The 20,846-nt window shown below is 46.0% G+C and overlaps 2 protein-coding genes across 5 annotated transcripts; one reads left to right on the forward strand and one right to left on the reverse strand.

The window, feature by feature from the left end:
• Nucleotides 1–9,531: 9,531 nt before the first annotated feature.
• LOC308127665 (glycerol-3-phosphate dehydrogenase [NAD(+)], cytoplasmic-like) lies at nucleotides 9,532–12,490 on the reverse strand. 3 transcript variants are annotated; one of them, XM_080492856.1, is made up of 9 exons: nucleotides 12,361–12,441; nucleotides 11,993–12,268; nucleotides 11,464–11,641; nucleotides 11,044–11,184; nucleotides 10,814–10,952; nucleotides 10,595–10,707; nucleotides 10,277–10,510; nucleotides 10,016–10,122; nucleotides 9,532–9,933 (listed from the first exon to the last, which is right to left on the reverse strand). In XM_080492856.1, exons 3-9 carry the CDS (start codon nucleotides 11,578–11,580, stop codon nucleotides 9,837–9,839), a joined length of 948 nt encoding a protein of 315 aa, XP_080348982.1. In that variant the 5' UTR covers nucleotides 11,581–11,641; nucleotides 11,993–12,268; nucleotides 12,361–12,441; the 3' UTR covers nucleotides 9,532–9,836. The 3 variants fall into 3 exon arrangements, with proteins under 3 accessions (XP_080348982.1, XP_080348981.1, XP_080348983.1); XM_080492855.1 differs by lacking the exon at nucleotides 11,993–12,268 and having other exon boundaries at nucleotides 12,335–12,490; XM_080492857.1 differs by lacking the exon at nucleotides 11,993–12,268 and having other exon boundaries at nucleotides 12,361–12,486.
• A 1,670-nt stretch (nucleotides 12,491–14,160) lies between these two features.
• LOC308127937 (SLAIN motif-containing protein 1-like) lies at nucleotides 14,161–20,529 on the forward strand. Of its 2 annotated transcripts, XM_080493365.1 has the most exons (9): nucleotides 14,169–14,645; nucleotides 15,545–15,681; nucleotides 16,569–16,706; nucleotides 16,829–16,948; nucleotides 17,666–17,815; nucleotides 18,137–18,502; nucleotides 18,897–19,046; nucleotides 19,453–19,771; nucleotides 19,890–20,529. In XM_080493365.1, exons 1-9 carry the CDS (start codon nucleotides 14,245–14,247, stop codon nucleotides 19,963–19,965), a joined length of 1,857 nt encoding a protein of 618 aa, XP_080349491.1. In that variant the 5' UTR covers nucleotides 14,169–14,244; the 3' UTR covers nucleotides 19,966–20,529. The 2 variants fall into 2 exon arrangements, with proteins under 2 accessions (XP_080349492.1, XP_080349491.1); XM_080493366.1 differs by lacking the exons at nucleotides 16,569–16,706; nucleotides 16,829–16,948 and having other exon boundaries at nucleotides 14,161–14,645.
• Nucleotides 20,530–20,846: the final 317 nt, after the last annotated feature.

Raw genomic sequence — 20,846 nt, forward strand, 5'->3', positions numbered from 1 at the left:
CTTCATTAGAGTCACATTATGGAAGAAGCTGCGGTGAATCATCTGAGGCTTCGCAGACACACATAGGCACACATTGCAACAAGCTATATCAGCTGAGAACGCAATCCAAACAAGCCATGGCAATGACACAAGGGAACAGAAAAATTAAAATGAAACATCTTGTGAAATTCAGCAAGCTCAGATTTTAAAGTTCACACCTCTGATTTTACTTATTTTGTCTTTCAGATCCACTTTGATCCAAACCTCTGCCCTCAGCATGTTCTCTGCTTCAGTGACTGAGCTAACAGAGCTAACAGAGCAAACAGAGCTAAACCATTAACTCACCGAAGAGCTGATGTCCTCTGTCGGTGCTCCCTTCTCTACAGGTGTCTGCTCATGGTCCCTCTGCCCTGCAGCATGTGCACACCTGGGGGGCCCTGCAGGGAGGGGGAGGAGAAAGTCAACACTTGACATCCGGTCACACGTGTTTCTGCTGTCACCTTTTACAGCAGATCAGAGTCTGACTGAGGAGCCGCAGGGTTTTTATCTTTATCTGTTTCCTGTTTCTGCCCTCAGCTTGGTCCTCGCGCCTGACAGGGCCCCCCCCCCACACCCTAATAAACCACGCCCCCTGTCCCACCCTGTGTTTTTGTAAGCCTCTGCAAACAGAGCCGGGACCGGTTGGACCTGGCCCGACCGTTCCCGCTGTAGAAGATAAACACTTCACTTCACGCATACTACTCCTTTAAAAAGCCGCCATGCTTTCACACTGAGACCACTTCCTCGTCCCAGGCTAGGACGGGGTCAAAGGTCGGCTGCTGGGACACAAACACTGGCTGCGAAACACAATTAGAGCATGAGTATGGAAGAATGACTTGGTAAAAACAGGAAACGATTACATTGACTCATTGTTTCTTTAAAGAAATCTGTTACTGCGTGACTAACTGATCTCAATGAAGACAGAGAGAGACAGCAGCTCTACAACTGTTTTCCAAACCCTGTGAGAACTGTGGAGGTGTGTATCCAAATCCTGTGTGAACTGTGGAGGTGTGTATTGATAAACAAAATACTAGGTTCAATCTGAGCTCACTCACCCACTAATGCACTCTCGCCCCGACCCCCAACACCCACCCTCTCCAGGCGTCTGCAGTGGGCAGTATCGGTTACAGCCTGTCTGAGGCTTCAGCAGCATGACTGCACGCGTCAAACAACATCGCGCATCACTCTGACACGTCCACGCCCGACCTGCTCAGTCTGAACGTACCAAGCATCTCCACCCGACATGGCCTCCTGCCCCCGTCCCCCCCCGAACAGATCGAGGCCCGAGGGTATCCCATGTGGGTGGCAACTAGTTCATAAGCAGGAAGTGAATTGGTGTGGAAAACATGAGGTCATTTCCAATAAACCCACTAAATACTGTTGTTTCATTCACAAATCTATACAGAAGAGATGCTGAAACTGACCATACTACAAGCCATGAGACTGGAGTCAAATAACAAGCACAGAGCTTTAGATGCATGTCAACATGCCTCCTGAAGCAGCTGCATGAAAAGGGCTGGTGTAAAAATGAAGGTTACTGTTTGGAACAAGGAACAATGGCACTTTTTACCAGACAGAGAAACAGGCCCTCAAATGGTCAAGTGTAAGAAACTCAGAAATTTTGCGTGTCAACAAGGTTTATAAATAGGAAGCGATCAGACAAAAATAAAGGAGTTAACCTGGAATATTTCAGCAGAATTAAACACAGAAACAGCTTGTAATTTGACACTAGACTCAAAATCTTTACATTATGTGAGTGCCATATCCAAGCTTTTTAGGAAAGAAGAAAAGTTTTGATGATCCTGTTTGAAACTCCTTGAAATTCTTCCACTTACCTTCAGCAAGCCTTTAATTTTTTTCTTCAAATGGATGGCTCTTTATTTTTCAGTTTCCAAGAAGAATTTTGTCTTTATCTGACAGCCTCTACACGGCACCGATTGTAATTTGACCCCAGCTTCATCATTTTATCACCTCCATCCATGGTGTCAGCTGGTCCAAACTGAAGCCTGAATGTTCTTCAGAAAGAAGTTAAATACAGACCATTTCTGGACATTTTTGCCCCCAAAAGACTGAGTGTTTGTAATTTGACACCAGTCTCGTCATCTTGGCCGCATCAGTGATACATCCAGTTACATAAATAAATCAGTGTTAATGGCCATCCCACATCCCCTCTGAGCCTGAGTCCCTCTGATTTACACCAAAGCTAATTACTGATAAGTTACAGCGGTCTGCGGCGGACCTCCGCAGAGCGACACGCGCCGACGCCCAGCGTCCGCCCGGCCCCCCCCCGCAGACCGCCCGCCAGCCAGCGGGGTGGAAAGGATGCAATCAAAGGAGGCCAGGAGGACGCTGACATCTGGGAGTCTTTGTGCCGAAGCCTAATTAGATACCAGGGTGGAGGGGGCTGGGGGGGGGGGGGGGGGGGGGGGTGTCTCTGCTTTAACATCTGCTCCAGGAACAAGGAGGAGCCAGCTGAGGTCACAGAGACTCTCCTGGGGGCGCAAACAGCTGAGCGATCACCATGGAAGAAGGCCGCCAGCCCGGGTCAACAGCCACAATCAGCACAGATTGTCCATGAATATGCATCGTCATGATTCGATACTGTTCCTTTGTATGGAGGCAAGAATCAGGCAGCTGTACATTCAGTGGCAGGATCACCCCACTCATACAGTAACAAGCCCCCGCCACCATGCCTACCCACCCCTACAAACCCCCAATTTTTGTATCTCAGTGCCACAAAGCTGTCTTTGTTAGTTCATTACAAATCAATTTCTTCATTGGTGTTGTCTATGGAGGAGCTCCACGTAATCTGGTGTGAATCTGAAACAGGGCTTAAATGTTTTCATCTGTTAGAAATCACAGGGTGACGTTGTCCGGACCGACAGAGCACGGAGAACAGACGTTCCAATGATATACATACATCCATGTGGAGGTTCAAAGATAGCGCAGAGTGAATCTGAGGTGCATTCTGCTTCAACCAGACCTCTGTGATCAAACCCCCTCGTAAAAAGAGCAGCATGCCAGGAAGTGCCAGGGCCTGAAAATAGATGATGGGGTGGGGTGGGGGTGGGGGGGGTTCTTTTGCCAGGAACCAATTCATTTTGTCACAGTGCCCTGAGCCAGGCTTTGAAACGGGGTCAGACGTGGTCCTGATCCTAGCCGAGTGTGCTCCTCCTCAATGATTCATCCAGATCGGCGTGTCCGGGCAGAAGAATGAACGGCCGAGAAGATTATACCTTTCTTTTAATTCGCCTGCTCCTCGCTGGGGGAAGTGGGAAGGGCTCCTGTGGGGGGTGGGGGGCTATTACTTTCCATTCATTGAGGAGAAAATTGAAGCATGTGAGTGTCTGATGTGGGCTTTTATGTGTGCAGAGGGAGCTCCATCTGTAAGCTGGCAGCCGTGCTGCTGCTCGGAGGTTTGGAGCCCCCTGCTGGTCCTCTCCTGTCCTTCCCCAGCCTGCAGCCAGATGCCACACTCTGTCCTCATCATCAACCTGAACGTTGCATCACATTCACACACAGCGGTCAACCCTCTGTATTTAATATTGAAGCTTGTAATTTCACACCAGCCTCCCATTTTCAACATAAATGAGGGTCACTTCAGAGTTTTCCATGATAAGGTTGCTGTTTCGTTTTTAATCCTAACTTTTTTCTACGCTAGGCACTTCAGCAGGAATGAACTTGCAGACACTTAGAGTTGGTAATTTGACATCAGCCTCATCATCTCATAGATAAAGAATGAATCTGAGACAAAATCAAGTTTAGTGGTCAAAACTGAAACTTTCTTTGCAAAGAAACAGCATAACAGTTTGAAGCTGTGCCTTTTAAAAAAAGTTTTGCCTCCCAAAAAACATTTCATTCAATTCTTGTAATTTGACACCAGCTTTATCATCTTGACCACATAAAGAAAACTGTAACCAGGGGACTTTCCTCAAATAAGTTACTGAAACAGAATTAGTTGACATTTGCAACTAAACGTGCACTTCTACCACTAATTTGGAGTTTAGTATTGTCAGTAATATCTTTTTTTCCTGCAATCTTAAAGTTCTTCATATTTTTTCATTCTTTATATATTTCACATGTGGTGTGTTAGTATGATTTTATTGGACTATTAATCTAAATATTCTTGATATATCACTTTCAGTTTACATGGCTTGGTGATAATTTATAATCTTAAATTTTAAAATGGAATTGAAATTAGTTTGAGGTGTTGCAGTTTTTATATCTGTGTATCCTGTTCACTGTAGAACAGCTGTGAACACTGTAATTACATGTCAAACCAGCTCAATGGGACTATTTGTTTTCTCTCCAAAAGCTGAGCACACTGAAATGTGTCGCCTGTATTGTCAAAACATTAATCAAGCCAATTTTTCAACTTCAGACTTAAAATTTTAGTGTTGTTATTTCAGCGAACTCAGCAGCCGACATGAGTTTATTTCTCATTTTGAGCGTTTCCATTCATTTGCATCTTTTAGACATTCTTCTGTTGACAGGAGACTTCTAACCAGTAAGACTGCCTGACTTTGAAGTTAAACATTTTTTGAATACGTAACTGTTTTCTGTGTCTGTGCAAACATGTGCTGAGTTTCCCACAATGTCAGGAGGTGAACTCACTGTGAGGAAGCCGGGTCGGATCCACTGGTCAGGTCTGCTGCTCCCTCCGAGGATCCTGCAGAAGAACACAAGGATGGTAAAGGTGTGGGCGCTCCTCTGAAGGCAGCCGTCGAAAATTCCCCACAAAATATCTTTGCTGGCAGAGCTGGAAGTCTGCAGCAACACCCAGGCAGACTTGTAAATACGAGCGAGGAGGAGGCGGCGGAGGAGGAGTGGTGGGGTGGGAGGATCAGGAGAAGTTCCACATTACATCACCAGCAGCTGCTGACAGGACTGTGTTTATTAACTCACTGTCTTTCACACATGTTTCCTAATTGTCTACACCGTGAACCTGAGTGTAAAACTCCTTAAACCTGGTGCATGTGCAGATCATGCAGACCTGTGCAGAACCTGTGCAGACTGTGTAGACTCATGCAGACCTGTGCAGAACCCTTCAGGGAATGTAAACCATGTCCTGAACCTGTGCAGATCCCTGCAGACCCCTGCAGACCATTTGCAGACCCGTGCGGGCTCTCGCTGCCTGAGCTCACCAAGATGTTGGACTCTGAGTCACAGCGAGCTGCATTCCTGCAGTGTCTGCAGCCTCCTCTCATTTAAAAGGAGGCACATGACTCTCGACTTGGCTGCCAAGTGGGCTTCTTTCCGCCACCGGCACTCTGCTTTTCATTGGCCTCTCTGCAGGGCTCTCCTCACAGCGCTGCATTCCTCCCTGCCACCCATCCACAGCTCAGCTGCAGCAAGAAATATGTAGGTCATTGACTGTTTCTGCTGAATGCATGAAAATACAACTTGTGTTTGTTTCGCTGTTTTTCCCTCCTGCATGAAGCTGAAGTCGGACGGCAGACTGCAGCTGAAGGCAGGAGGACGGATGATAATTAAACTAATGACCATTTAAATCTAATACATCTGTCACAACTCAAAACCAAGTCTGAAACCAAGGATAAAACTAACTTTAAACGAGCCTACAATCAGTCTGAGACCAAGCTTAAAACTGATCTACATCAAGTCCAAAAATAACTCTACAATAAGACAAGCCTAAAATTATCTTTTAACTAGGCTACAATTAGTCTCAAACCAAGTCTAAAATTAACTCAGAACTAGTCTACATTAAGTCTGGAACCAAATGTAAAACTAGCCTCAAACTAGTCTCCAACAAGTCTAAAACCAAGACATCCAGATGATAGAGCATCTTCCTCCCACGAACTGATGTAACTTCAGCTGTCAACACAAAGTGCTGAGAGCTCCGTTAATGCTGACACCACATTAATACGAAGTGCACAGTATTACCACAGGATCTTTAAGAATGTAACTACTTTGTATCAACAGTAACTACTTTTTAAAGAAATAACTCTGGATATGAGTGAGATAAACACCATGTGAGCATCTGAGCAGCTTCCCCTTGTTTGAGACAGTGAGTGAGACTGCTGATGATAAAGTGGAGCTGATGGGACTTGTTGCAGACATGCTTGGCTGCTTTCTCACTCAGCCTCAGCGCTTCCCTCAGGATCAGCCGAGTGCAAGGCAACCATAAAGCTGACCACAGAGAGCAGCATGGAAACAGCTCCGCAGCTTCAAGTGGAGGCAGACTTCATTCAGACCTGACAGTCATGTGAGCTCATCTTCTGCCTCAGACTCGTCTGCATCCCCAAACACTGGGAAACATCTCCGCTGTGACTCTTTGTCCTACGCTAACGTGCAGGAATGCTCGCTGGATGTTATTTGCGGCTGCACTGGGAGCCCGCCATCACACCAGCAGCTCCAGGAAGCTTGTTTATGTGCATGTGAGCATGGAGCCCGGTGCACACGGTGAAGATCTCAGTCTCCACAAATCAGAATAAAGCGTTTGTGCCGATGTCAGCAGCTGGGAGTCCACAGGAGACAGGCTGAGGGGATAAATCCTGCTTCTTCACAGAGCGGGGCTTCCTTACTGTAAAAACTTGTTTGATCTGACTTCTAGATTGATCACTTTCAGACAATCGATGGCACAATCTAAATCTCTACTAGCATTACTTTCAACCTTAACATACTTTATTTGCTATGTTATTAAAGAGTTTTATTGCCAACAACTTGTATAATCTCAACAGTTAGACTGCTATAGGTTTAGATTTCCATAACTTTAAATGATGAATATTTATTATCCTACAATTTGTTTATGAAACTATCAACCATCCAAACTATATTGCAGTTATACTGTTATAATTCCATATTGACAATAAAACTAATAATTCAAACTAGTTATTCAATTATGCTACTTTAGGTTTAGTTTGTCAATAGTGAAAATAATAACTTAAATAATCACCATAGTTTGAATATCTTTTACTAAAAATACATTCTTATTTCTGCTGCTATACCTTTTAATTGTTATAAACCCATTCAAATATGAATACTTGTTTAGTAATGTTGCTTTACATTTAGATTTAGCTTTTTTGACATGCTGCCAAATCTCCAAAGTGTGGTCAGAGGAGGTGAGCGTAAAGCAAACACACAAACACAGCCTGTGTTTTCACCCTGTGTTTGTATGCAGCGCCACACTGCAGTCTCCTTCCTGCTCCTCCTTCATCACATAAAGACAGAGGCAGAGGCTGGTGCACGTACCCGTGGACGTGCCCAGATTAAACCGAGGCCGTGATGAAGACAGAGGTGAAGGGGGAGGAGGCTCTGAGGAGTGGTTGTTATTTCACGGACAGGACCCGGTGGCCTTTTGAGTCTTCGCCAGCTGGGATGAGGAGCGGCATCCTCGGCTTTCTCTCCTGGTCTCAATGAGGCCATTGTAGGAAGTGGAGGAAGGATACCAGCTCTCATTTGGCCATCATTGACATGTAAACAGAGTGTGGTGGTGACAGCTGACGAGATCAGAGGACTGTAATTAGCTGTGGATGCATGATGGACACACACACCCCAGAAAAGAGGGATGGATAGGATTGCATGACATAATGAGTAATCTATTAACTACTAAACCCTGTGTGTGTTAGGTGGGCCATGTCAGCCATGTTATTTTTAAAAATGCAGCACTAGGGGAAAACTCGTTACATACACTCAGGTGTGACAATCCAGCTGTGAATAACACCTTCAGAAGTTACAGCTGGAACGTGTTATTTTTAGGGAGGACTTCATCCAGAAAACATTTCAGACACTTTGTGTGAAAGGTCTCAACATGTGCAGGTCATGGGAGTTTAAACCTCTTAAAGCTGAAGACTTAACTTGCTCACAATGAACAATTTGGTAGTCATGCTGCTATATATTTACACTGCTCTCACTCTCAATTATCAAAGTTGTGCTTCTGTAGATTTGGGTTTCTGTCTCCCTAAAAACATTGATATTTATATTCCAGAAACATTTCACTCCTATCACAGAGACTTCTTTAGGAGTTATGCTGGTTTAGATTTTCCTTACCTGGAACAAAGTCTGGAAAGTCACATCTGGAGCACCAAGGCCTCAAAGTCAGAACTTTTTTTCAGGTCTGAAACACATAAACTGAGTTTTTAATTACATAAATGTTAGTTAATAGTCCAGGGGGGAATGTATGTTATTAGAAAAAAATTAATCATTTGAACTTAAAAGCTTTAAATAAATCAAAAAGCTATGAAAAAGTTATCCCGTAACCTTGGAGTCAAGCTCCTACAAACCATTAATGTAACACACGTATCCTCACGCCACCTTCTACTAAAAGTGTACATCATAGCTTTGATAACTACAGGGAGGGGGCCGTGTAATTAATAAAATATCATAAAACTGTGACAAAAGCTTACCTAAGAGTGCTGCTCACATCATTTTAGTCTTTATTTGGGATACAAAACGTTCAATTGAAAAACGCTATCGTTCACTTCCGCATTAATTTCCGTGTTTCTAGAGCTCAACCAATCAGATTAAAGTATCAATATCAATTTGCATTTTTATTGGATAATTTGGTAAAGAGGCTTGGATGAATGGGCACAACGGAGAAATAGAGGTTTCCGATTGGTAATTTTTTTTTCTTGTTAAATTGGGCAAGATCAGTTTTATTATTTTTTAAATTTAATAATAACATACTTTATTAAACCCCCTTGGAGAATTTTTTATTTTTTTTTAAAGGAACTGATCCATCGGTGTACAGCCACAGCATTGGCGTTCGGGGGAGCTGGTGGGGGCCGAGCATCTTGCCCCCACACAGAAAGGCCCCAGCCAGTATTTGAACCCGGAGGCGGATGAGGCGAAAGCCCCAACCACTGGGCCACCACGCGTCCATGTGAATAAACTTATTCCAAGCTAAATCCAGGCTGACATCAGGGGCGGATCTTCATTCTTACCTGTTGTTCATGTGGATCCCTGATGGCCCCACTTGTAATTTGACTCCAGCTTCAACTACTTCTAACCCAAGAACCTGCCTGTTATTGTTTTCTCGTTAATCGCGTTAACCACAGTGTTTCAGAGGTGAGAAGAGGTGTGTGTGTTTGGAGTACTCGTTCATGGTGGACCGTAGTTCATTTGATGAGATGTTTCTTTGTGTTGAGGCTCATTTTACATTTTATGGTTCACAGCTCAAAAAGTTCACAAACAATCCATCCTGTGCTGTTCCAAGGGCCCCTCAGTGTGTGTGTGTGTTACCCTGGTGATTAAGCTCCCCTTTCATATGAAGGTGGGTCCTCTCTTTGAATCAGGCGATCTCTGGGGCCGGACTGAAAAAGGTCCCGATGACAGTGTGTGCTTGGAGAAGAGACCTGAGGGACGCTGCGTTCTCATGGGAACCTGTAGTAGTCTCTTCGGACCACCACAGCCCCCAAATGACACCGGGGCCTTTGTGTCCGGGGGTCCGCAGGGGAGAGAAGTGATGTGAAGTAAACAATGTTTAAACTTTCTCTTTTTCACCATACTTACACATAGTATATACAAACACACACACACATTATTTGCACCTCAATGAAGTCACTTTAATTATAAATCAAAACTCACAAAACAAAAAGAGGATTCTTGGTTTGAAGATTAACAGCATACAAGGACACTTTAGGTTTTAAGTGTTTTAAACAATTTTTAAACAACAGACAAAATGTAGTAGAAGACTGAAAAAATTGTGCAGCTTTGGGTTTGAAATGTGACGAATTAAAAACTGAGAGGAGTCAGAACTACTCCTGACAGTTTCTCCACGGGCTCTCTCTCCCCCTGCTGGTGGTGAACTGCGGGTGCAGTCCTGGTGCGTTCAGGTGCAGCCGTGCTGCGTTCACGTGCCTTCAAATGTGCTCCGGGTGGTTCTGCAGACAGGTGATGAACTCCTCCACCGCTCTGCCCTCAAAACAGATCTGATACACGGCTACAAACAGAGGAAACCTGCACACACACACACATACACAGATATTGCAAACAGTGTGTCACACAGAATTTGTGTGTGTATGTGATGTTGTTGACTCACTTGTCGATCATATTCTTCTTCTTCAAGAGCTTGAAGACTTCAGCTGATGTTTGTGGACCCTGCAGCTTCTGACCGTTCAACATCTCAGCCTCCAACTCTGAGATCGACTAAACACACACACACACACATTAAAAAAACAGACCTGTATTTTTATTGAAATAAATTAGAATTAAGATGGAAAAGGTGTCCCGCACTATATAAATGTAAGAGAGACATAGATGCATCTAGTAGTGTATATACATAATGTATATTTATCCAAACCTTGGAGGTCTTGACAAAGGCCTCGGCCACGCGGCGGTTCCTCCCTCCGTAGCAGGTGGTGATGAGATCAGCCACGCCGCAGCTCTCCAGAAAAGTTCCCGAGCTGACGACGCCAGTGCAGAAGAGCCGAGCGAAGGCCACCATCTCCATCAGACCCAGACGGATCACCGCCGCCTTGGTGTTATCACCGAAACCTAGCCCGTCACAGAAGCCGGCGCCCACTGCCACGATGTTCTGGAAACGGGGAGAGCCTCCTCTGTTAGGAGGTCACCCTCACAAACCATTGTTGAAAGATGAAGTCTTTGTGGGATGTTTTACCTTCAAGGCGCCGCACAGCTCCACCGTGTCGCTCTCTGGGACCACCGTGATCCGGAAGTTTGGTGTCTGAAGAAGCTCTTTGAAGATCTGCCCATTTGCTTCGTTTTTAGCCCCTGTTCTTACACAAACACATACACACACACACACACACACACACAGGTATTTAACTGGCTCACACACACCCATATTTTGTGAAAGTAGATGAATCGGGGGTCTGACCGATAGTGGTCTCGCAGAACTTCTCGTCGGCCACCTCGTTGGCGATGTTGGCGCCCATCAGCACGCTGACCTCCATCTCCAGTTTCTCCCTGATGATGTCAGAGATGAGCTTCAGTCCGTCCGGCCCCTCATCCACACCCTGAGCCACAAACAAGAAGTTCCCGTGTTACACTTCCTCTCTGAGTCACAGGACTCCTCGTGATGTCTGAAGGAGCACGGCGGGCTCATACTTTGATGAGCGAGATGCCGATGGTTCCCTCCGTGATGTGAGGTTTCATCTGGTCGCACAGCTTGCCGATGAACTGGTGCGGCACGACGAAGATGAGGACGTTCGCGCCCTTCACAGCTTCCGTGATGTGAGGAACAGCAACCTGAGATTTAAACCACAGAAACATCTGATCACACTCATATCTTTATTAGAAACACCAACGTTTCTTTTTTGTTCATTAACTCCTGCGTTTATTAACTCCATGTGGGACCAGAGGGATCGACTCTGAGTCCTTTACAGTTTAAATTCAGTGTTTGTTTGTTTTATCTTTTGATTCCGTGTCTCTGGTGAATTTAGTTTTTGAGTTGCACCTTCACTGCAACATGTTTTGGCTTCCTGCCTCAAACTAAACTTTACTATTCAAATTAACTCAGTCTCTCACCACATTCTTGGGCAGCTTGTGTCCGGGCAGATATTTGATGTTTTCGTGCTCCGTGTTGATGATCTCTGTCAGCTTCCGGCCCTCGATCATCTCCTCATACACCCACATGCTGACCATCGGGTTGAAGCGGTTCGAGCCCTTCACATTGTGCCCGATGATCTTGGCAATGGATGACCCCCTGCAGAGAGAAACCAGCCACCGTAGTTTGGAACAGAGATGCAGGTTTTAGGACTGAAGGGGCTGTTTGAGGTCCAAAATAAAATAAAAAAGTCTGACAGCAGGGCATGTGAAAAGAAACTGAACATCTTTTTGTCAGCAGCTTACACTGAATGGTTTAGCAGGTGTTTCACTAATTTTCAACTGCTCTTAGCCAAGAGTCAAGATGATTGTACATTGGCTGAACACGATCATTTCTATCTAAACGAGAATGCTTCAAAATGCTTGTTTGACTGGTTTCAAATCGGCCTATAAGCTTTTTTCTTTTAGCTTATTCACTGATCCTTATCTAAACAGAGTGCGTCACACAAACCTTTCCACAACAAAAACAACATTTGGAGTCTGTTTCGGGACAATTCTTATTACAGATGTTGGGTATGAAGCGCTGGCGGTTAAAAATGTGACCCGGTTCAGAGAATCTACGAGAGACACAGAGATCCACAGCAAATCTGTTTACGACGCAGACAGAGAGAAGAAAGAGAGGAAATCCTTGTGCAAGTTGCTACATGCTGCTTCAGTCCTTTGAGAAGACGAGGAAAGGTCCTGCAGCAGCAGCAGCAGCCGTCAAACATGCAGGAAGAACCACAGGCTGAAAGGAAGCCGCAGGTTGGAGGATCAGCTTCAGGTTCAGATCACAGGAGAAAGTCACAGTTACCAGTTTCCAGACCCCACGATGCAGACCTTCTTAGCAGGCATGTTGACAGTGGAAAAGGCTGCTGATACAGCTCCTGTTGTTCTCAGGATCACTTCCTTACACGCCCTGTACATCTCCTCCTCCTCCTCCTCTTCCTCCTCCTCCTCCTCCTCCTCCTCTTCCGCCTCCTCCGCCTCTTGCTCTTCCTGCTCCTGACACTATAAGCGTGCAACACATTACTTTAAGTATTCAAAGCTCGTTTATACATCAAATAAATATATCCAAACTAATATATTTTTTTATTTAATTTAATTCTAACGATAGTTAAACTGCCCCGTTGGCATTTGCTCCGTTGGAAGCGTTTTGGCCCGCCCCTTCTCGCCTCTGATTGGCTACCACACACCAGTCGTGAAGACTTCCGTTACCCCTGCGGGACGTAATGATTGGTTAGGATTACAAGAGCGTTGAACTGAGCCAATCAGATGTTGCAAAAGGCGGGTTTTTCCGTTGCCATGGTAAATCCGAAGCTTGAATAGAATAGAATAGAATAGAATAGAATAGAATAGAATAGAATAGAATAGAATAGAATAGAATAGAATAGAATAGAATAGAGAATACTTACATCAATCCCAGAGTGAATTTAAAAAATAAAAATGAAACTAATCATTTAAAATACTGATGTGACACTGTGAAGATGGATTGACAGAAAGATGAGCGTGAGCTTTACATTTTCTACAATAGAATTATGGGAGTATGTTACTGTGATGTTCGAATTGTGTACTGCCAAATAGGTAACTTTTTGTATTATTACTTTTGTTTTTGTATATTTTTTTTGTATTTTTGTTGTTGTTGATCTTGTTTAAGAAATAAAATAAAAATATGAATAACTGAAAAAAAGACACGCACACACACACACACACTCACACACACACACACACACACACACACACACACACACACACACACACACACACACACACAAAGCACTGTTGTTTGTCCTTTTAATTATTCTAGCTGTGTTTTGTTTTGTTCTGTTTTGTGTTGTTATATTGTTTGTTGTTTTAAACATTTGTGAGGTGACCTTGAGTGTTTTGAAGGCACCTATAAATAAAATGCATTATTATTATTATTATTATTATTATTATTATTATTAGTAGTAGTAGTAGTAGTAGTAGTAGTAGTATTATCAGCATTTTGAGTATTTCATAGTTACATTAATACATTTCTTTGGTGTGTTACTATACGTTTTAATTTATTTCACTGAAATTATTCAACCTCTTTTCCATTTAAAATAATAATAATAACAATAATTATAATAAGGAATCTTAAATAATAACGTTTTTTTCTGTTTTTAATGTTTTATTCATTCTGTCTTCTATTTACCTGGTAAAATATTATCATTATTCATATTATTTTTCATATACATTTGGAATGATATCAAATAATGCAGTGTGTTTTGACAATTACATTTTTGCAATTTTTATGTTGTGTTTTTGTTGATTTTATGTTTTTGGTTGTTTCACCTGCTGCTTGCTGTGACCATTTCTGACCACCAGGTGTCACCAGATGTACGACCATAACGAACAGGTGCGTGTCACCGTTATTTGATTAACTCACCGTGTTCGATTCATAATCACTAAATACATTAGTTATCATTATAAAAAGGTTTAAAAAAAACTTGGACGTAAAAATGATGAGTATTTCCACGGGGATATAAACAGTGTGTGAAGTTTTGACTGTTTCAAAGTGACAGTGTGGCATCTTTAAGAGACCACGTGTGTCGGGGTGGAGTCATGTGTTCTCCGATGGGGTGGGTGAACAACCACACGGTACCAGGCGGAGGAGTAGCAGCAGAACCCGGACTGAGGGCACAGCGGTCGGCCCTGCACAGCTTGTCGTACCGCCTGGATCTGATCAGGGGTGGCGGTGTGATGGAGGCGGCCGTGCTGGTCATGCCGGAGGTGGACTGTAAGAGCCTGAGCGCGGAGCTGGAGGTGAAGAAGCTGCAGGAGCTGGTTCGGAGGCTGGAGCGGCAGAACGAGCAGCTGCGGAACCGGAGCTCCGGACCGGTGCTGGGCTCCACCGCCGGCCTCTGCCTGCCCGGCCCTCTGCCCGGCTCGCTGCCCGCTCTGCTCTGCCAGGCGTCCCGGGGGTCATTCGTTTCTACGGAGGAGCCCTTCGACTACTTCCAGCCGCACGGAGCTGCCGGGGACGAGGAAGAGGAAGAGGAGGAGGAGGAGGAGGAGGACGGACCCGGGCCGTCGGTTCTGGACGAGCTGGAGCTCCTGGACCTGGACTGCGTGGACGGCGCGGAGTCCTCCGATGAGACCTGGTGAGTTCAACCATTTGTTGCTGCTGCAGCCTGGAGGGGGCTTTGTTTCTGGGGCTCCACAATCCTGCAGGGCCCCGAGAGGGGAGGAGGAGGAGGAGGTGAAAATATTAGGAGGAGGAGGAGGAGGAGGTGGAGGTGAAAATATTATGAGGAGGAGGAGGAGGAGGAGGAGGAGGGGGTGAAGATATGATGATGAGGAGGTGAAGATATTATGAGGAGGAGGAGGAGGAGGAGGTGAAGATATATGATGATGATGAGGAGGAGGAGGTGAAGATATAACGAGGAGAAGGAGGTAAAGATATGATGAGGAGGAGGAGGTGAAGATGGAGGAGGTGAGCCTAATATTTTAAGTTCACCTCGGCTCTAAAAATCAGGACTTAATTGAATTAATCACCACCTGATTACTGAATATAAAGGCTAACTCTTAACTTGCATAGAAAAGTAACTAGTCACTTAATTTCAATCTTATTACTATCAGTCTGGGACAAGTTACTGGAAATGACTTACTAATTACTGTAAATAAGAGTAACTAGTTGCATAGAATATGCAGTTACTTGGAATAGTAATGGAACTGAAAATGAGTACTTGGTTAGTTACTTCTTAGAAAGTGCTGTTGCTTATTGGTTATGACGAAAAGCTAAAGTGTTGCATGGAAAAGTGACTGTTGTTACTTTATTCTAACACAAGGTGTGTACTAGTTACAGTTTGATGTATTTTAAACACATGTTTACTTGGTACTTGAGAAGCACTGACTTCTGACTCTGTCTGATTATAAACTCAAGTGACCTGTCAGCAGAGGTTTTATCATTAATTCTGACTCATTCTGCACGAGGATCATTAAGATCTGATTGGTCAGGTTTTATTGTTTCCACTGAGACGTCTCCCTCCTGACCTTCCAGGTTATATGTGGCCCCCCGGGGCCGAGAGCCCCCCCGGGACTCTCTGTCCCCTCTACAGTGGTGTCGGCAGGGCCTGGACAACCCCAAGTCAGAGGTGGAGGCAGCCAGGCGCTCACTGTCTCTACGACTGGAACAAGGTAGGTGTGTGTGCATCTCACTGCTGACGTCCAACCATTGAATGGACTTACCAGTGGAGTGAAGGTTCAATCAGTCGACACAAAAATAAAAGAAACATGTCGACCAAACAGAACCAGTATTACACACAAACTGTTGCAGAGGTTACCTCACCAGCAGTGTCTGTCACTAACGGCTCACACAGACGAGCACAAAGCCTCATTCAAAGCTTCCAAGCTGGTCACGCACGCACACACACACGCGCGCACACACACACGCACTTCTCTCTCAGTATTCAGATTTATTAGAGGAAACTTGTTTTGAAAAGGAGGATTTTCTCTGTGTTACATTGTCAGACGATGAAACAAGAGGTGTGTGTGGGGGGGGGGGGGGGGGGGGGGGGGGGGTCTTTCATGTAAGTGGTTACTATGGAAACGGCTCTCCATCTTGCTGTAACCAGCCGCAGACAGAAAGAGAAAGGGACTGCAGGCCGGGCGTCTGATACTGATGCAACACAGCGCACAGCTGGAGCAACTTCATCTGGCCACCGATCGCCAGCATCGTTTAAGTCGGAGCAGGAAGCAGAAAAGTGTCTGTCCATGTTCAGACGTTCACAGCTTCCTTTAAGTCATCGAGCTGTTAGATAACGAGCTGTGGAAGGATTACAGTCTGACGGCTCCCACGCACCTCCGAGGTGATCCACAGGAAAAGACTGTTACTTAACCTGTTTACTGGGTAATCGTGAAGAGAGCATCCAGGGATCAGTGCCGGCTAAAGAGTGCTGCAAGAGAGGGAAATGTTCACTTCTAACGGTTACAGGGAGAGCTTCATAGCTACCATCAGCTTTAGCACTTTTTTAGAAAAATATTTGAGTAGACGTGCTCTTTACCTTGTGCTCCTCCCTCCTCAGTCTCCAGGTGGCGTAGCTCCCTGTCCAGCCCCTCTCCCTCCTCCTGCTCCTCCCCCGGACCTCCTCTGAGCCGAGTGTCTCCCATCCCGGCGTCTCCGTCCACCAAACCCTGCTCCACCCCTCAGTCCGAGAGACATGGTACATCAGCTTCACACCAGTCCTTTGTCCGGCCGGCCGTCAATGCACACCTGGCTGAAATGTTCCATCCTGTCTATTTTTGACCTACTATATCCATCAGTCTGTGTGTTTGTGGTCCCCAGCTCCATCCTTCTCCTCCCCGCTCCACTCGTCCCTCCATCAGACCCTGAGCCCCATCGGTAAGGAGCTCTCCCTCGTAGCTGAGAGGACTCCCACCTTCTTCCCCCACCCGCTGGCTCGCAGTAAGAATCCTTTTTCTGGACCCTCGGAGAGAAGTGGGTCACGCTCTGGCTTCTTTCTCCAGATTATTTGGCTGTCTTTCATGTGAGGCGTAGGAGTGAGGATGGAGTCACTGCAGCTTGTTGCTCATTAGCTCCAGGATGAACTATTTTGGAGGGTGAGTGGGCGGCAGATTGCAGTGCATTATTACTGAGGGAAAAACCCGTTGTTGGCATCAAACTGCCCCAGGGGCCAGACTTATAGAGGACCTTTACCACAAGCATTGCAAAATAGGTCCTTGCGTGTGCTTGAGGCTAAAAAGCTCTGAAATATGCCGATCTGTTGGCCTGAGTGATCAGAGTGATTAAAATAATAGCGAGGCGTTATTGTTAGCCTTGTAAAGGTTTTTCTAACCTCTCACATCTAATCTGTGTGGAATGATTCATGCAAGCACCACTAATGGCTCTTTTGGACTTATTGTACTTGGTAGAAACAAACAGTTTTGACACCAGCTTCATCTCTTTTGAGCCGTAAATTAGAGGAAGGAGTTCAGGATCACTTGTGAAGACGAGTTCCTGTGAGGAGAGTTGGTCTGTGTGATGACAGCCTCAGTGCTTTATCTGACCCGGAGAGTCTGTGTAATTCAAGAGACTGTGTTTAAACTGGCCTCAGCACTCTTCACTTCTCCATCGTCACTCCGAGCAGAGAATGACAGAGTGTGTGTGTGTGTGTGTGTGTAGGCCGCAGCCTGCGTGGAACCGCCTTCAGCCCACAGTCGTCCGTGGACAGCGACCTGGGAGCGTCTGAGGTGGAGGATGACTCCATCTGTCTGGGATACAAACTACAGGACCTGACGGACGTCCAGGTGATGGCCCGGCTGCAGGAGGAGAGTAAGTCCCGTCACGAGGCGCAAAACCAGCAACTGGGAATTCCCACTTGTTTCCAGAGTTCAGGAGTGTGGCGCCAACTTCTCTGAGTCCTGGACACTGAGCGAACTGTTAGCATTAGCTGAAGCTGTTCTTCGTGGTTTCCTCAGTCGCTGATTCACGTCTGTGTGTCTCTTTGGTTTCCTCCTCTCTAATAACGTAACCCAGACCTCAGAGCTCATCGCTACTTCAGCTTCATTAACCCCAGGAGGTGATGTGTGTGTGTGTGTGTGTGTGTGTGTGGTGAGTGTTTACCCTCCTGGTCCTCATGTCTCGCTCCTTCAGGTCTCAGGCAGGACTTGGCCAGCGTGTCATCCGTCCTGGCCGGCCGCCGCAGTCAGAGCTTCAGCTTCCAGCTCAGCCAGCTCAGCGCCGGCCCCGGCCTGGAGGAGGAAGACGAGGAGGAGGACGACGAAGACTACGGCCTCCTGCCTCCGCCGCAGCCGCGCCTCACCCGCCTGCCGCACTCCCACACGTTCTCCAGCATGCGAGACTGGCGAAGAAGCAGCAGCTCCTTGTACACCCCTCCTTCCACCCCCTCCACCCCGCCCTGCCCTTCCGTTGGGTTCGCCTTTCAGGCGGCGGGCGCGGTCGCGGCGGCGGGCAGCCCGTGTCTGTCCGAGCAGCAACCGGCCTTCAGACCAGGATCAGGTGAGGAGTTGTGAAGTTATTAAGCAGCCGGTGAGCCTGCAGTAGGAGTGTGTTTGTCACTGATGTGATCTCTCTCCATGTTTCTCTCTATATTTCACCACGGCGTCCAGCCGATTCTGACAGTAAGTCTGCACACAGATCATTTCCCATCTGCTCATGTAAGAATAACGGCGTAAGCCTCTTGATCGCCGAGGCGGCAAGTGGAGAGAGTTTGATGAGATCACAGCGAGCAGTTTATATCTGACTGCTGGCCTTGTGCGACCTGCGACAAAAGAACCGATTAACTTCTTCTTCTCTCAACTTTATTGTTCAGGACTCTGCGACGAGTTGGTGCAGTAAAATCTGACCTGCTTTAATCTCCTTATCTTCACCCTTCTTGTGTCTCTCCTGTTAGATAAGCTGCGGAGGAGCATGCCTAACCTTGTGCGAGCTCCCAGCATGCCGAGTGTGCCCGTCCCCACCAATCCGAGTGCTTCCCCTTCACTGCTTCGTAACAGCCAGAGCTTCGACTCTTGCAGCGGGCTGGCTCGACTGCAGTCCTCCAGTAAGACGCCTCTTCCTTCTTAGTATTTGGGAAAAAAAAGACATCAGTCAACAAGTTCTGGTTGGAGAAAGGTGGAAATTAAGCAAATGAAGACTAAATGATAGATTATCTGTGTTGAGTCTGTGAGAAAAACTGCAAATGCTGCAACAACATGAAGACTTTCCATCCAAAAAACACATTTTATCTCATTTGTGTGAATTGTGTTTTTCTCCCATTCATTTCTTTTTTTCTTCAATTACTAAACAGGTTTATTTAAACACAAGTGAGACGCTTTATTGTTGAGTTTCTGTTAAAAAATGCCCCCCCGACCCAACCCACCCCAAAAAACAACCTGTTTTCTATTTTCAAAAGTAGAATCTATAATGTGATTTGTGTCCAATCGTGTGTTTTCCGGCCTCCCCTGCAGTTCCCTCCCCAGGCCAGCTGCAGCACCGGGTCCAGAGCGTGGGGAACTTCTCCTCGTTGTCACGGCAGCCGCTGAAAGCCACGGCGTACGTCAGCCCGACCATCAAAGGCTCGTTCTGTCTGTCCTCCTCCACCAGCCTGCAGGCCCTGAGCACTGCTGGGGGGGCCAACAGTGGGATCCCCCTCCTCAGTAAACCTGCTGGGGCAGCGGGGACATTCGCAGCTGCCACCACTCCACGCAGCGGCCTCCCCCGACCCGCCTCCTTTGTGGCCACCACAAGCTCCACCCCCCGCAGCAAGGTGGTCCAATCAACGCGAAGGTAAGCAAAATATCAAGAATCTGTCTGCACTGATCTTTGTTTTCAGTCAAAAATGACCAAAAACAATCTAGATGTTGCAGATAAATACACTTAACTTCACCAGCTTCTCTGCTCTCAGTTTACTGACGCCTCCAAAGAGCCTGTCCACCCTCAGTGCCCTGCGAGACAGCGCCTGGAGGGACGGCTGCTACTGATGGAGCGGTGGTGCAGCGGCGCGCCCCGCTGGCTGGGGTTCCCCCGCTGCACTCTGACCCGAAGCTTCACTCGCTGGGAGGATGAGACCAAATATAAAGAGACTGTGACCGTGCCAATAGGAAGCTGCTCTGTGCAATAAACTCACTCTTTTTACTGATTTTAAACTAAGGACTCCGACTAATCAGGGATTCCTCCTGCTGCCAACATGCTGCTAAAAGTCAATCCCACCCTGTCAGTTTGGGCTCATTTGGTATGTGAATGAAGGTAACTCTTAATATTTTGACCAATATTCAATCTAATTGATGCAATATTTATTAGTTTTTAAAGTTCTCTGAATGTGTCTCACTCACACTTTACAACTCTTCATGTTGCACTTTGTATCGAATCTCTTTGTTTTCTAAGGTTTGCACTCCTGTGATTAATAAATGTAAAGTTTTGTTGATGTTTGACAGCAAAATGTAGCACACACACGCATACACACACACACACACACACACCTGTTTGTGTTTGTCACTCAGTCTACACTTTGGATCAATCATTTTAATAAAAGCTGATTAAATATGTTTCCTTTCATCTTTCCATGCAGATGTCTCCCTATAGGCTGAAGGGTGAGGAAGTGAGATCACAGTGGAGAGAAAATACCAAGCCTGTAAATCAGTTTTAGATTTGGTGAAACATTTATAGCCTGGGATAAGTTAATATATGGTCATAACCAATAGTTATAGATCAACCACCTTCTCACAATCTCATTCCCTACAACAGGGCTGCCCACCCAGACATGAAGGGAATAAAGGTAAAAGGCATAAAAATTCTCATGAGCCTACATACAGCTGTAGATGCAGATGATGTGATAATGTCCCTACAAACCCTGGGAAATCAA

This window comes from Lipophrys pholis, assembly GCF_963383615.2.
Source record: "Lipophrys pholis genome assembly, chromosome: 23".
Classification (NCBI taxonomy): Eukaryota; Metazoa; Chordata; class Actinopteri; order Blenniiformes; family Blenniidae; genus Lipophrys; species Lipophrys pholis.